A 16,361-nucleotide genomic window follows, 5' to 3' on the forward strand; every position below is an offset into this window, starting at 1 on the left:
GAAGAAGAAACACAAAAACAGTTTCGCGGATAAAGTGAGTACTAGTGAATTAACCCTTACAATATTGAGCTGTATTTGAACCAAATATGGACCAGTTTTCAGCAGGAAATTTGAAATTCCATACTTTCTACAAAGAAAATTAACATCTCAGAAACTACCAGCTGTAGTATCACCTCGTTTTGTTTATTTTTTATTTTTTACAAAATTTGAAATCTGGCTGTTTTATTATTCATATGAATTAATTTCCAACCTTGAGTAGTTTATTTGTATAGAAAATGGACTTTTACAATTTCACAACAATATTAATACATTTCTTGAGTAAATACATTTCTTGAGTAAATTACTACTGATAATTTATTGATTATGTACTTACTTATTTACAATATGACACACAGTCTCTCTTCTTATGGCTGTTCGTTGTATTTTTTTATGGTATTGATAATGAACAAATATTCCTTTGCTGAATCATAGTTTCTGTTTCAGCAAAGGCATATTTGTGCACATAATGTTCACTAAATGCAGTCTTCGACTGAGAAAATTAATCATATTTACTTAAATATCAGTTTCCATGAAAACGAGTAACATAGAAATGGACAATTGTTTCAACAATATGCATAGTACCAATGCTGTGCAAAAATTAGAAACTGTGATAAAATTTAATTTTTAAGGTGTTTTAATTTTATTTTAAGTTCAAATTTTGTTTTAAGTCCATGTTATGTTGAGAGAGTGCAATTGAAACTTGACTTACATATCCACTTTTAATCAATGTCCGACAATTAAGGATTCAGGGGGGACGTGGGGGCAAAGGCACGATTGTCGAAATTTTCTCCGACCACATGTTAGCACACGGCAGAATTTAATGTGCCATTTCTTGAAAACTATACACTATATTTCAGTTGTCTTTTTGGTTCATTAGTTTACATCTAAATGTATTATATACTGGAATTACAAAACAATACATCCATTGTTACTATTATTAACAAGTGCAGTTTGAAAAAGACATTCATTTCCCTTTAGTTACTATGTGATAAATAGAAGATAGAAGGCTATAACTGTTCAACCACTGCATCTTTTTGAACAATTTGAATTCTAAATGTAAGAATGAGTAAAAAGCAACATTTTAAATATCATCCAACAATTAAGGTCTGGGTGTTTTCTTGATGCAGGCTATGTTCCAGCTGCGGAGATCCACCGTCAGACTTGTGAGGTGTATGGAGAAGGAATAATGAGTGCTTCAATGGTAAGAAGATGGGCGAGACAGTTTCGTGGTGGACGGGTTAGTGTTCATGATGAAAACAAAGAGGTCGACCGTCTGTTGTGAATCCCAATTTGGTTCGTTTAGTGGATGAGCAGATTAGGGAAAACAGACGATTCACTTTGTCTGAGCTGTCGTCAGTTTCCACACATCTCCAGAACTGTGCTGTATGAAATTGTAACAGTGAATTTGAAATTTCGCAAATTGTGTAACCGTTGGGTCCCTCACCAGCTCTCCGAAAATGCCAAAGAGGAAAGAATGGGAAGTGCATTAGTGTTTTTGAAACGGTATAGTGAGGAGGGGGAACAGTTGTTGGATCGGATTGTGACTGGAGACGAGACATGAGTTTTGCATGAAACCCCAGAACAGAAACGAAGCACCATGGAGCCGAGGCACTCTGCATCATCGTGGAAAACGAAACCAAAACCAAAGCTTATGAACAATAAAATCATGTGTGCTGTGTTTTGGGATAGGCATGGAGTATTGCTTGTGGAATTTATGGAGCGTGGACAGCACATCAATGTCGAAACCTATTGTGTGACACTTCAAAACCTGCATCATGCAATCCAAAACAAATGACGTGGCATGCTCAGTCGGGGTGTCATTCTCCTCCACGACAATGCTCGTCTGCATGTGGCAAATGCAACTCAGGAACTCCTGACGACCTTCCATTGGGAAAAACTACCACACCCCCTTTACAGTCCTGATCTTGCCCCTGTCTGATTTTCATTTGTTCCTCCACCTTAAGGCATTCCTTGCTGGAAAACATTATGGTACTCACGAAGAACTGAAACGTGCAGTTTCCCAATGGTTCTCCATTCTATGATAGGGGTATAACGAACTTGGTATCTCGCTGTGATGCGTGCTTGAATTCTTATGGCGATTATATGTGAATGCTGTACCATGTATATATTCTCACCCCTATAAAGGTCATGATATTACTATTTATATTTTTCATTTTATTGCATGATTGAACTTACTTTCCGAACGACGTAATACATTACATATTCTCATAGTGGTCTTTTGTCGTGCTTCCCTCCAAATCTGGTCTATCCAGAGTCCATAGGGGCAATGCTAGAAGCGAAATTCCAGACATTGTCCCAAAGCTGGCAACACTGCCACTATATATAATGTTATTATCTTTTACTCAAGAAGTATCAGTCTGATTTCAACAAAACTTTGCACGGTTGTTGGAATGTATCACCTCTACATACATTTCTCATTCACTTCTGTCTATTGAGGGGGGCACGGGGGCGTGTCAATTTTTTTATTAAAGAATTCAATTTTCTTCATTTAACAGTAATTATTGGGAGGCACAATGTATACATTTTACCTCCACTAAAAGCCCTGTCTTTAAGAAAACAAAACCAATTTCATCTGTCTACGACAATTAGTTCTAGAGTTCTGATTTTTTTTGTACTTTGCGGGAAGTTTTAAAGCTCGTGCTTGAAAAGGTGCCAGCTTCAACAAGAATACAGGTGCGTGAGAGGTCCAGCCTATAAGCCTATAAAGGCTAAGTTTTACACAGGGAAAGCTGAGATATTAAAACATTGATTTTCAACTCAACTGAATTTTTCAATTTAGTGTAAAAGGAGAAATTTTGTACTTTTCAGCTACACATAATTTAACAGATTTTTTAAGAGCATGCTCTCATATGCTGGTCTGAACTGAACAAAATGTGACATGAATAAGTTGTTCTTTTAATTTTAAAAAAATGCATTGTTTTGCACATGCATCATGTAATCTCTTACATTATATTTTTTTCCTTGGAAAGTAAAAATAACAAGTCCAGAATTCTTTGTACGAGAGAGAACCATATAACAGCCCTGAAGCTCTGGCACTCTCTCTAGGATGTGGAGACAAAGTTCAAATTTCATTACTTTGTTGTTCTAAAGACCAAGGCATACTTCTTTTTTTTTTTTTTTAAAAAAAAAGCAGAAACTCATAGCCTGATAGATACTGAACAATGCAATGTGACATTCATAACTATATCATTACTTCCGAGAGCAGTACAAGTGTCAAATTTTGCATTGGAAATAGGCTGGGCAAAGAGCCTAACAACTCGAAAAAGTCTACAATACAATAACAGGGTTAAATTTTAATTACCAATTGTACTTCTCCAAAGGCACCTCTTCCAATAACTTTTATGAGAGAAAAATCTTCTGGCTTCATACGCAGAGTACAGATTTCATCTGCTACCCCATCATCTGCAATAACAGAAATTTGCAATTTAAAATCATTGTGTGCGAGTGTGTATATTAAAAAGTTTATATGTAACGCTCAACAGTTATAAAAGTAACATGCATCTGTAGTTTCATATTAAATCATTGGGGATGGGGAAGTCATTAACAGACAACAACACTTACAAAAATCTAAAACTATACATTCATGATACAGGTACTAAACACTTCTGGTTAAGATGTATATTCGAATGGTTTATTTTAGGGATGGACCAAAATGAAAATTTTGATGAAGTACAGGTATAAAATTAACCAATACTGATACTCTACTGCTCAGATATAAAATTGCAAATGTCCCATGAAGAAAAATTATTTGTTGACATCCTTGTTTGGTACGGTTTGCAACAGGTTTTTCCTTGAAAATTAAATTATGTATTTTGATATGACCTCCCATGTAATCTAATGGTTTGTTCTTTTGGTGCAAGCAGTCTTAGGTTCAATTCATGGTGAGTGATGCAAAAATTTTGTTACTGAGCCAGCATCATAAGTAAAATTGGGAAGCTACTTGGAAGCAATATTTGGGGACATCAGCCTTACAAGCAAGACAACAGCAGCAATAGGACACGATGCAATGACCACGTATCACCAAATGGACTTGGCAGACCTTGACCTTTAACTGGCTGTTTGCACCAAGGGGAGGGAGAGGGGATGAAGAGGTATTTTGACACTTAATTTACACAAACTAGGGGATACAAATTACTTTATATAAAGGTTACAAAATGGCAAAACTTTGCACTGAATTACTGACTATTTTCCGTAACTGAAAAGAATAGAACTGTTATCACACACAAATTCCATAAGTATAATACAATAATTAAATATGAACTTCTCCACTAGATGGTGAAGACACCAAAGTACAGTTCACAGGGCATTCTGGCAACAATTTCGATGTTACCCCAACATGTAACAACTTTCACTTTTGGTATAAACAATTCCAGATAACGGTGTGTTCACCTACAGGAAGGATGAATGCTGAAGTCAGAGATTACCATCAAACAGGGTAACAAACGGGTGTGGATGGAATGTTTTTAGGACCAGATAAAACTCCAATATTCTATTGTGTACACATTTCTTTTGTGGAAGTATGCGACACCACTACCCTCAAACCTAAAGTGACTTGAGACACAGGATTGTTGAAAAATCTGAAGACATAATTTTCCATCCCACATGTGGTTATTTTATACCACACGTAAAACAAATTATATGAGTTTAAAATTCTTGAGATTCTTTTGTGTTTATCCTGCATGTAAGTCACAAATGGTAAATGTGTTTGCGAAATACAGATGAATACAGTGAGAAAATATAAACATATAGTGCAACAGCCCTAGAAGGCCTGTAAAAAGGTTGTACATTGAGTGATGTGTTGTTGGTGTTATCAGGTATCATCAATGCATCATCATATCATCAGCAGCATATCTGGCATTCTTGACTGGAGCCTACTACTTCTTTTTCAAAAAGCTCCCCCATTCTTCTAGGTCAACAATGAAATTTTGTGGTTCCACTGGGGACCAAACATGGCACTGCGTGTACTTGATTTAAACTGGACAGAGCAATACTATCAGGTGGCAACAGTGGAAGACGTATACATATAATACTGGAAAATATATATTATCCATATGTACATGCCATATCTGCTTCAGTTTTGATTTTGAAAAAGCTAAAATAATTTTGAAAAAATACCAGTTATAATAAAAGCAAAGAAAAACTTGGCAGATGTGCAGTAATCAAGCATTGGAAATGACCAATAAATATTCCAATAGTAATAATAAAAATTGTGCTGAAATTAGGAGTTTAAGAAACACGTACAATAGGAAAGGGTGTGCAATAATATGTAACACATTAATTCATCGAACAAAGGAACAGCGGCATACAGTCAACATTTAGGGTACATTTAGGGTAAAGTTTAATTTTATTTACAATGACTGGTAATTTAGTCTGGTGTTTCATGTATTAAACATTTGTAATTATCGAGAGAGAGAGAGATATGTACATATAGGCCATGAGAATGTTTGGGATTTTTGTTAGTTGTGCACTGGCATGCATGGTGGGTGGAAGTAGTACCTCACATGCACTGAAAGAGTAGCCTGTGGGGAATCATGAAAACTAGACTCATCATACAGAATCAAAGCTCCATCTGGTAAGTCAATTCACAAGTGGGTTCAGCAATATCACGAGACATATTTGAATCGTGATAGAAGTTGTGGACCAACTAGGTCTGCAAGAACAATGGAAGCTGTAGCTTGAGTACAGGAAGCCTAACTCCATATTTGACGATGTTGTATTTCCAAGAATAACTGTTTATGGGGATATTGAATACTGGGTTCTGTGATCGATCAGCTATCTTATTGAATTAGAGAAGAATGTTTGTCTAGTCATTACTAGTGAACAGATTTTATGGTGCAGCACCTTTCGAAAAATATAGCTGTTTTCATACTGATCATTTGAGATACGTATTTTAGGACATGAAATCAAGTAAAATGACCACCCTTTGTTGCACCTTTTTGTGATATTAGTACCTTTATCCCCTCTTTGATGCTTCAGCACCTTTTTCCTTCCTTTTTTTTAGGTTTTGTTAAAAAATTGGACACAAAAATCAATGATTTTCACTCTTCTTGAGCAGCTACGTAAAATCCTATAGTTTCATTTTGTAGAGCAGAAGCAGAGCTATAAAATGGTATAATGTAGTCAATGCAGCCCCAATAGTTCCCAAGATAATGTGGAAGCTTTTGCAACTTCGACTGAACTCCCTTTCGGTGTGCTTACAAGATATGCTCCATTGCTTTCAGTTGAAGGTAAAACAGTTCAGTTGAGGGGAGTTTCTCCACACCTAAGGATCTCCTGAGCTCAAAGCATCAGTGACTTACAATCGAACACATGGAAATGTTGAGCGTAACCAAGTATAACAAGTTGGTTGAAATCCAGTCAATGCCACGGTCACTTCCTAAATATTGGTTACTTCATGTAATTATTACTAATTATGTTATTTGCTACAGTGATGAATAAATAATATTAATGTAACTGGTTTAGACTTTAATAAAGGCATTTTATCAGCACATTTTTGAAAACATTTTCAGAACCTTTTTTCCCCTTTCCCGATCATAACTTTGAACCTCAAAATCCTTTCCGTAGTCATACTGACATTTTTTACAAAACATGTTCAACCATATTCTGGAGGGTCTCCAACACATGGTTGTACTCTTCCTTACAGAGCATTTAGGATAAACTATTGTCATAGCCTCTCACTCTTCAAGAGCTGGAGTTTTCTTACATCTATAATAGATATTCCTCCCATGTTCAGTTGTGTTCTAAATTTAATTTAAAATCTTGAATGTGCCCATGGCCAATCTCTCATAAACACACACACAAACTGAAGGAAATAAGAAACTCTAGATATTTAATGGTCTGGTCACTTTATTAAACATTTGTAATTATCAAGAGAGAGAAATAGACAAGTGTGTCTATTTCTTTCTCATTTTCACTCTTCCTATTTTTCTTGAGGCCACACATGTGTAAGCAAGCATGTACAAAGCCAAACGAATGATTTAACATTTAGCTGCTGGAACTCTTTACGTATATAAGCCTCTACTGATAAGAATTTTGAAAGTGATCACATTTTTAACGTGTCATGAAAAAAAAAGAAGATCCTTAGGACAACCATTTACCACAGACAGTTTAACCTTTACTCGGCCAATGGCATAGTCGGACGATGGGTCACTGGTGACCCATCGTGCTGATTAAAAAGTTCATGTGCTTTTAGCACCTTCATACTTGTATGCGAGGTTGTAAACGCTGACAGATGTTCAGATAAAACTTTGAAATGTCATGTGGAAGAACACCCACCCACCCAGGACTTCCTCCCCCCCCCCCCGACTCCAAAGTTATGTATGGAAGCTGGTGCGAATTTTAAATTTGTACACTTATTTGACAAAAAATGTTATAACTCGTAGACTATTTGACCAATCTACTTCGGGTAACTTTTGTGTTACAGCTAAAACATCAGGGCATGCAACCGTGCAGGAATCGAAATGCCAAAGGCAATAAGAGGGGTTGGGTGGGTCGCGGCCCAACTTTCAATGAACAAATCATAAGAATGGGGAGTTTGCTCCCTCTTCCCCTGCTATTTTTGGAAGGGGACGCAAACTTTAGCCTTATTTTCAAAGAATGGTCCTTTCTCAACCGAATGAAAGTCATTTCATGTTCCTGGGTGCAATACATTATAGAATATGTGAAAAAACTCCCCACTTTTATGATTTTTTCATTGAAAGTTGGGGGCCGCGGCCCACCCAAGCTCTCTTATTGGCTTTGGCATTTTAATTTCTGCACGGTTGCATGCCCTGTTGTTCTAGCTGCAAAACAAAAGTTACCCGAAGTAGATTGGTCAAATAATCTACGAATTATAACATTTTGTGTCAAATAAGTATACGAATTTAAAATTCGCGCCAAAAGGCCTCGGCGAAACCGAAAAAATGTTATAACTCGTAGACTATTTGACCAATCTACTTCGGGTAACTTTTGTTTTGCAGCTAAAACATCATGGCATGCAACCGTGCAGGAATCAAAATGCCAAAGCCAATAAGATGGGTTGCGTGGGCCGTGGCCCCCAACTTTCAATGAAAAATTCATACAAATTGGGAGTTTGCCCCGCTTTCCCTGCTATTTTGGGAAGGAGAGGTAAACTTTAGCCTTATTTTCAAAGAATGGTCCTTTCTCAACCGAATGAAAGTCATTTCATGTTCATGGGTGCATTACATTATCGAATATGTGAAAAACTCCCAATTTTTATGATTTTTTTCATTGAAAGTTGGGGGGCCGTGGCCAACTTAACCCCTCTTATTGGCTTTGGCATTTTGATTCCTGCACGGTTGCATGCCCTGATGTTCTAGCTGCAAAACAAAAGTTGCCCGAAGTAGATTGCTCAAATAGTCTCAGAGATATAAAGTTTTTCTGAAATAAGTGTACAAATTTAAAAATCGAACGCAAAGGCGGCGGATGTTACTTTCGAAAACCCGCTCGGTGGTCTAAAGGTTAAAAAAAAAAAAAAAAAAAAGACAACTGTGAACTTTGGGATGTAAAATTTTCAAATCCCCTTCCCATCAAGCACAGTTAGAAGAAGATAGATAATTTAAATTACATCACCATACAATATTATTACTGTGTTGTCGTTGAAATATCGTATACCTTTATATGTACAAGGAAATACAAAAACAAAAATGAAATATCAAAAAGTAGTTTTGGAGAAGCAACATGAATATTACAGTCACATGGTACTGGGACATATTTGTTCTGGCTGGTATCGACAATTGTGGAGAACTTCAGAAGCTAAAGCACTGCTGAAGTAATCAAATTGACAATGAGCTTATTTTCATTTATTTTTGTGAACGAAGAGGAGAATTTGAAAAGTCACAAAAGTAAGTGCATATGACCATAGCAGCCCTCTTCAAAGATAATGGTAACAATAGTGCATATGGGTTCACAATAAATGCTGGTTGAGAGAATGTAATTACTATTGTTTTAGCAGGATGATATTCAATGCATGATCCCATTTTTTTTATGTAAACAAGTAAACAAACATTGTTACTGAATAGTAACTTTTCCAAGTTATTTGAGTGATACTAGACCCCAAGTTGCTCGTACAGTCAGCAGAAATTTGTGGAAGTGAAACACATGCTGGCTTTCCTCCTCCAATTTATATTCTTTAGTATTATTAATGGGTTAATTTGAGAGATCCTGTTGAAAAGTATGAGAAAATTGATCCCAATCTCTGCCAAAGTTACCAATAATGATATTGTATAACTAGAATAATAATCAAATCAATCAAAACTGCAAAATGTTCTTTAAGAACTTGAAAGGATCATTGACCTCTTTAATACTTTAAACAGGTGACAGCAATAGGTCTTGCTTTGAAAAAGAAGCTGTATTTAAGCATCTACTTTACAATATTGCATGGTGCAAATTTGCACTAATTTACAGGTTATTTTATAGATAAAATTACCAATTACTTTCAAGACAAAGCAATACTCTGATATGCCTATATTGGCCAATAACGATCAAGTACTGGTTGATTTGTCTCATCTTTAGAATTTATGGATTCAGTTTACAAAACTAGAGTAGTTATCCCCATTAGTAATTTATGTACATATTTGCACCTTACACTATTGCAATTTGAAGAGAACTGCTACGTGAATCATATCTTACTTTCATTGTGGAAGGCTAGCAACAAAAATTCAGATATGTGTGTGTAAAATTATATGAAGGTTCAGAAAAAATAATCTACTCACATCTATTCATATAAGCCTCAATGTTTTTCATCCTCTTGACCGAGGGATGATCACAATCAGCAACCAAAGCCTGAACTGTGTCCTGTAGGTGGGAAAAAAATAATTTGTTCTAGCTAAAAACACTTATAAGACATAAAAAGCCATGCTGCTCACTCTTTTAAAAAATATGTTTCACAAGGAAAATAAACTACATGCACTGGGTTCTATGCACTGGAGGTACCCCCATCAACACTTGAAAATAAAATTCTACACCAGTGATAGAAGTACTGAAACATACAAAGCCTGCTTTGCGGAAACTAACATTAAATCAGAACAGAAAAGCAACTAAAAACAATATAAAACATATTCTTAACCTCACTTTCAGGAATCACAATAATAATACATGCAGGAAAGCTTATAGTACAGTCTTAATATACTTCACCTTCCCTAATTTAATTACATAAAAATACATTATACTTTCCAAATCATATATACAGTCAATTCTTTTGTGAATAATTAAGCAACAAATCATAGCTCAATAATTTCATAATTCTAATTTGTGTTTGTAGATATACTGTACATAAGATCTAGTTCCTTCTAGTTGTAATGATGACATCAGTACTTGATCCTTTTTATGATATATACTATATATTTAATAAACTTAATTAGACCAGCTGGTTTTTAGTTTCATGTATTTTGTTGGCATTTATATTAATGTGTTTTTACATCCTGCTCATGTAACTTTTGTATATATCTATGTATCTCTGTAATGCTTTTTCTGATACGAGTTGTCAGGTGTGTTGCTGGAGTGCTGACTGGTGGAAATGTCCAGTAACGGGTCATTAAGGGAACCTATTTAGGGCTGTAGTGAGTCTCAGGTGTTTGGTGGAGTAGTTCGAGATCTTTCTCTCTAAGGGAGCGGCTGGGAGAGCCTTATAACTATGAACCAACTGGGATTTTAACTTTCTTTCTATAATACACACACTTATTCTTTACACATCTTTCAATAGGTTATCTAAGTTCTTCTTAAAGGTTCGCATAACCACTTTTTTTATAGATGCAAAATAATCTAACAGTTATTTTTAGTGGTTTTGATTTATTTTATCTGCGACGTTTCGTTCTGGTTTCCCAGAACTTTTTCAAGCTACACTAAGATATACATACAATAACACAACCTCATATGGCTTGTCACTCTACATTTCTAAGGAATGAAGTGTCCTTATTCCCTCCTAGGTAAACTGGTTTTTCCTTGTGGGTGTTACTTACAGCTGGCTGTTTCTCCCCCCTCCCCTCCATCCTGTAACCTACTCTTCTTGTCTTCCCTCCCTCCTCCTTCTGGTGGCACTGACCTTCCATTCCTTTAACTCATCTGGCAAGTTGAAATCTTCCATTTTTGCAACAACAAAGCAAGCTATGACAGAGAAATGAAGTGGATAATAGAGGCTGCACAGGAAAATGGATACAAAGCAGGGGATATAATTCACATCATAAGAAGAACAGAGAAGAAAATGAAAAAGAGAGAAACAATAAGGAAAAAGCAGAAGAAAATAAGGATGCGCAGGAAAATGGATAGAAAGCAGAGGATATAATTCACATCATAAGAAGAACTTAAGGATGCACAGGAAGAGAAATAGTATGTGAGTGTACCATTCAGAAGAGAGATGGAGAAAAAGATAAGAAACATCTATGCAAAGTATGGACTAAGAGCAACCTTCAGACCACCAAAGAGCATCAAGAAATGGTTTAATGATTGCAGGAGAGAAGGAGAGTGATGAATTGGCAACGGCAGGGGTATACGAAGTAGAATGTGGTGGATGTAGAAGCAAATACATAGGAGAGAGAGGGAGAAGCATCAACGAGAGAACTGAAGAACATAGAAGAAACATTAACGAGGCAGATCCAAGAACAGCATTGAGTGAGCATATGTTGACATATGGGCACAAGATTAAGAAGTTACAAATGAAGGAAAAGAGGGAAAATAAACTAGAAAGAAAAGTGGCAGAAACAAAGCACATATGCATAAACAGGGGAGAGAAAATAAACAAGAACAAATGGGAAGTTGGAATGAAAAGGGTGGAACTGATAAAAAAAGCATGTGGAAAGTAAGTTGGTTAAGTTTCCTGAGCCACCTTCAATTTTCTGCACAAAAATGGAACATTTCAACTTGCCAGATGACTTAAAGTAGAAAGGGAAGGTCAGTGTCACCAGAAGGAGAAGGGGAGGGGGGAAACAGCCAGCTATAAGTAACACCTGCAAGGAAAAACCAGTTTACCTAGGAGGGAATAAGGACACTTCATTCCTTAGAAATGTAGAGTGACTTGCCATGTGAGATTGTGTTATTGTATGTATATCTTAGCGTAGTTTGAAAAAGTTCTGGGAAACCAGAATGAAATGTCGCAGTAAAATAAATAAAAACCACTAAAAATAACTGTTAGATTATTTTGCATCTATAATCAATAGGTTAGCACACACACGATTCGGCCACCTTTTTTTGGTACTGATTTTTTCCTTTCATTGACGAGTCTACATCCTCTCTTCAGGACCGTGTACACCAAGGTGGTCATTTTTCTGTTTAAAGGCTAAGACTAACTTCTCTACTGTAAATATGAATATGGAATAAACCTCATGTATCAAAAGGGAATCGGGCATTGTGTTACACTTTGACGTAAATGTAGAAATTATCTGTCTACTGTCAATTACTGTTATATTCAACAGAACTTCAGGTAATTTGTATGCGAAGTGTATATTCCAAGGTTTTGTTATTTTGACTGATTTAATTAAAATTTAATACAAAGATCCATCTTCCAAAGTATCTCGCTGCTATGAATAATTCAGTACAAAAGGCCTAATTTTACGGTGGTTGAATGGTCCAAACATTAATGACGTGCACTTATTTAACTCCCAGAATTCCTCAACTACACACTATGCCTAAAAGTTTATACCGCAACACTATAAAGTGATGAAATTTTTCTTCATTAATGTCCTAAAATGTAGTCTAGACAGAACTGAAACCATCAGCAGAATTTGGAGCATCTTCAACATGGGAAAAATTGATTTTGCTATCTTCAAATGCTTGGATGGAGCATAGTGCTGATTACACCCCTCCTCCACTATGGCAAAGATTGAGAAAGTGTGGAGGCTTAACTCCGCACCTCTTATATGACTTCACGGCATGGTGCAACACATGGAGGATGATGGACATCTTTACTTTTTAATAAAAGTTTCTTCTAGCAAAAAATATACTTTGCCTGTGATATCCAACTTGTGATCTCTTTCCTTTATCATTCACAGTTAATTACGGTCTTCTCAAGCTAGCAAAATTCTTCTACTTCATTAATTCTACTATGCCCTGTCAGTATGTTTATTCTCAGGTCCTGAGGTTTCCTGTGGAACACCATAATCTTTCGTATTTTCATTTTATAATAAATCTCGAGGACTCCTTCAATTTGGTTTCCATTTTATAAAGAACAGCTTAAAGTTCAAAACAGAACATCCTTGTCTGATGCCTTACTTTATTTTCTTCCTATTCATACACTTCCATGACATTCTTGTTTCTTACAGACTGCGCATAATTCTTATATTCTATTCTTAACATTTATTCATGGCTATTTTCAGAATTTTGAACATAATTTTCTGAATTTCACTGTATATTATGGTTCTCTTTTTTTATGTCTACAAAGGACTGATCTGATTCCGATACAACGATACCAGTGGTATCGGTTGAATTTTCTTTGCCGATACCACACAACATCAAAGATTTTGAGTGGCTAGAGAGGCCAAGAGAAACAATTTATTTGTCAAGATTTGTCCCTTTCAAAGGTTAGTTCACCCTTCCTTATGACAAGTTGGAGGCCCCACACAGGAATTCCACGGACATTTCTGAGAAATGATGCATTTGTGTATATTTTTACATCACTTTCCTCCCTCTGCAGGTTAATCCAAAAGACAAGAATGTTGTTTACATGAAATTGGGAATCATGAAATGAAGCAGGGACACTTAAAATAATCCACAGATTTTTCGGTGCAACTGCGACACTTTAATAAGGCTTGCAACATTTAAAAAACTACTACTACTTTTTTTTTTTGCATTTTAAAGTGCTATAATGCTACATGAGAATAATTTGGGCATTAATATAATGTGATACGGTGTGTTTTATGACTCAGTAGCCTTTGTTATTTTGAACTGGAATTATACAAGTATCGGTATCGGCTCAGTCCTAGACATTTCTCATCCTGCCTTCAGCAAGGAACTGCCTCCTCTTCTGAAACCAAACTGATCCTCTGATAACATTTCTTACCAAAGTGATAATTATAGCCCCCCCACTTTCATCTTCAAATACATTGAACAATATTGCTTAAATGTGATACAAAACTAGTACCCGAAGATATCTAGCTGCTACACTTTCAGCTTCTAATTTCTAAACTTATGGCAGTTACCATTGTCACAAAATCAGTGACTGATATATTATTCTTGCTGTATTCTGTGGGCTGCATATACACTTAATGAAAAAAAATGAGTAAATCACACTTGATAAACGGAAACACAAGTACATGGAAATAAAGGGTAACATGGTTGGTTCCCATCTGATGCTCACTAGCATACCAGAATGTTTTTTCTTTATTTGTTATTATTTTGCATTCTCCTCCGGCCACTTTTAGCTAATAGAAACAAAAAAGGATGAATGATGAAGGGACACTCACAGAAAGGAACACCCATGCCAGACTAGCACTTGATGTACAGAATGACTTACTATGAAGACAACGCAGGAGTAGAACAAGAGAAGAGAATTGTTCGTGAGTTCTGATATTAAAAAAGGAAGACCACACACACACACTCCAAACATTAAGAACAAAACATTTAATGTTACACACACACTCATTTGGCTACTATAATATAATGTAATTAAATACTTTGAGCCAGAACAGCTAGGTTTGAAAATATAGCTAGAAGATATAAATATGGACATTGTAAACTTACATACAGATCTAAGTTGCAGAAGTTGTGGGGAGGCTGACTTGGTGAAGCATTAGAACGGAATGCCAGAGATCTCAAGTTGAGCTACAATTTTCACATGAGTTCTCAGTACATTCAAATATTCTTTTCTTTCTCCAAGACAAATACACACACAATACAAGGTTAACCTTTTGGTGCCCGATCGTCTCGATCGAGATGCTTTGTCAAGGTCGTAGTTTTTACATTATAACTTCGCTATTTTTGGCTGGAATTCAGATTTTCTTTTTTCATATTGTTGTTAACACATGTATTTAACAGAAGTGATTGTTGCACGTTTATTTTCATGAAAATGGTGGGAAAAAGGTGACTTCTTCTTTGTCTTTTTTCAAGGGAAAAATTTTGCCGACAAAGGAAGGCTGGCTTTGTTGTTCTAAAGAAATGCGTTTCCTTCACCCCTGGAAACTGCATTCGAAGGAAGTTTGTTTATCGGTACATCCTGCTGCACAATTTGTAAATATTTGATGACATCTGTGGCGTTTCATGACAGGAAGATATGTCACAGACGCGATCAAAAGTTGTGTTGAGTTGGCAACATACAGGTGGCAAAACGGATTTTTTTTAAACATTTGTCACGCCTAAACGACACACATGTTACTGAGGAAAGTTGTTTGTTTTGACGTCCTCTATATGTTTCTGAGATCCGTGGACACCATTAAAATAGCATCTTGTATATATTTAAAAATAACAAAAAAAGCAATACTTTGGTCTAATTACACATACACACGTTACATTTCTCACTAAAATGTTAGAAATACATATAAACAAAAAAGCTAAGAATAGAAAGGTTGCGACTTCTGTTTCTTTCATGCCAGCGATAATTTCTATGTGCATGTTGACCTTTTCATGTCCTTTCTTTCGGGGGTGGCAGGGAGGGGAAACCCCAATTTTTTAAAAAAAAAAAATTTTGGGGGGGATTCCCCCTTCTTCCCTCCATATATATGCCGAATATGTATAAATTTTATATCGTCTGAATCTGTGATTCATTCCGCATACAACGGTATCTCATTCATCTCTCTAGGGCAATTAGCCTCAGAGCTACGGTCATTTCAAGGTAATGCTGCATTTTGAAGCTTGAATCAGTGGCGTGCTGACCATTCCTTTTGGGGGTACAACTCACGTTACATTGATCATATGATTTTTGTGTTCCTTACATGCCAGCGATAATTTCCATGTGCATGTCGACACTGTCATATACTTTTTCCTTGGGGGAGGGGGGAATCCCCATTTTCCCCCCAGAATTTTGGAATTTTGGGGGTTCTCCCCTTCTCCCACCACATATAGGCCAAATTTGTATAAATTTTATATAGTCTGAATCTCTGGTTTATTCCGCGTACAACGGTATAACATTCATCTCTCTAGGGCAATTAGCCTCCGATCTACACTTATTTCATTGAAACTTTGCATTTTGCTCAAAATCGGCTCGGGCACCAAGTGGTTACCTGTGAAAATGGCCTTGGGCTCCAAAAGGTTAATACCTGAGAAAACTAGTAACGATATTTCGTTAAGTGTGCCTGTTTTGGACATTGGTAACAAGACGAGATCTGGAGTTAGGTGTTGACTTTTTTCATTTAATGAACGCAATGTATATGTACATG

At 36.2% G+C, this 16,361-nt stretch overlaps 1 protein-coding gene across 4 annotated transcripts in view; it reads right to left on the minus strand.

Moving 5' to 3' along the window:
- Rok (Rho associated coiled-coil containing protein kinase) overlaps window positions 1-16,361 on the minus strand; it is a 120,057-nt gene that overhangs the window by 90,645 nt on the left and 13,051 nt on the right. For all 4 annotated transcript variants that reach the window (XM_083142336.1, XM_083142334.1, XM_083142335.1 and 1 more), the window contains exons 4-5: window positions 9,774-9,855; window positions 3,362-3,462 (exon numbers count right to left, since the gene is read on the minus strand). In XM_083142336.1, the coding sequence (XP_082998462.1) occupies window positions 3,362-3,462; window positions 9,774-9,855 (183 nt within the window). The remainder of the gene's footprint in view (window positions 1-3,361; window positions 3,463-9,773; window positions 9,856-16,361) is intronic.

This window comes from Lepisma saccharinum, chromosome 20, assembly GCF_977018435.1.
Source record: "Lepisma saccharinum chromosome 20, izLepSacc3.1, whole genome shotgun sequence".
In the NCBI taxonomy this organism is placed as follows: Eukaryota; Metazoa; Arthropoda; class Insecta; order Zygentoma; family Lepismatidae; genus Lepisma; species Lepisma saccharinum.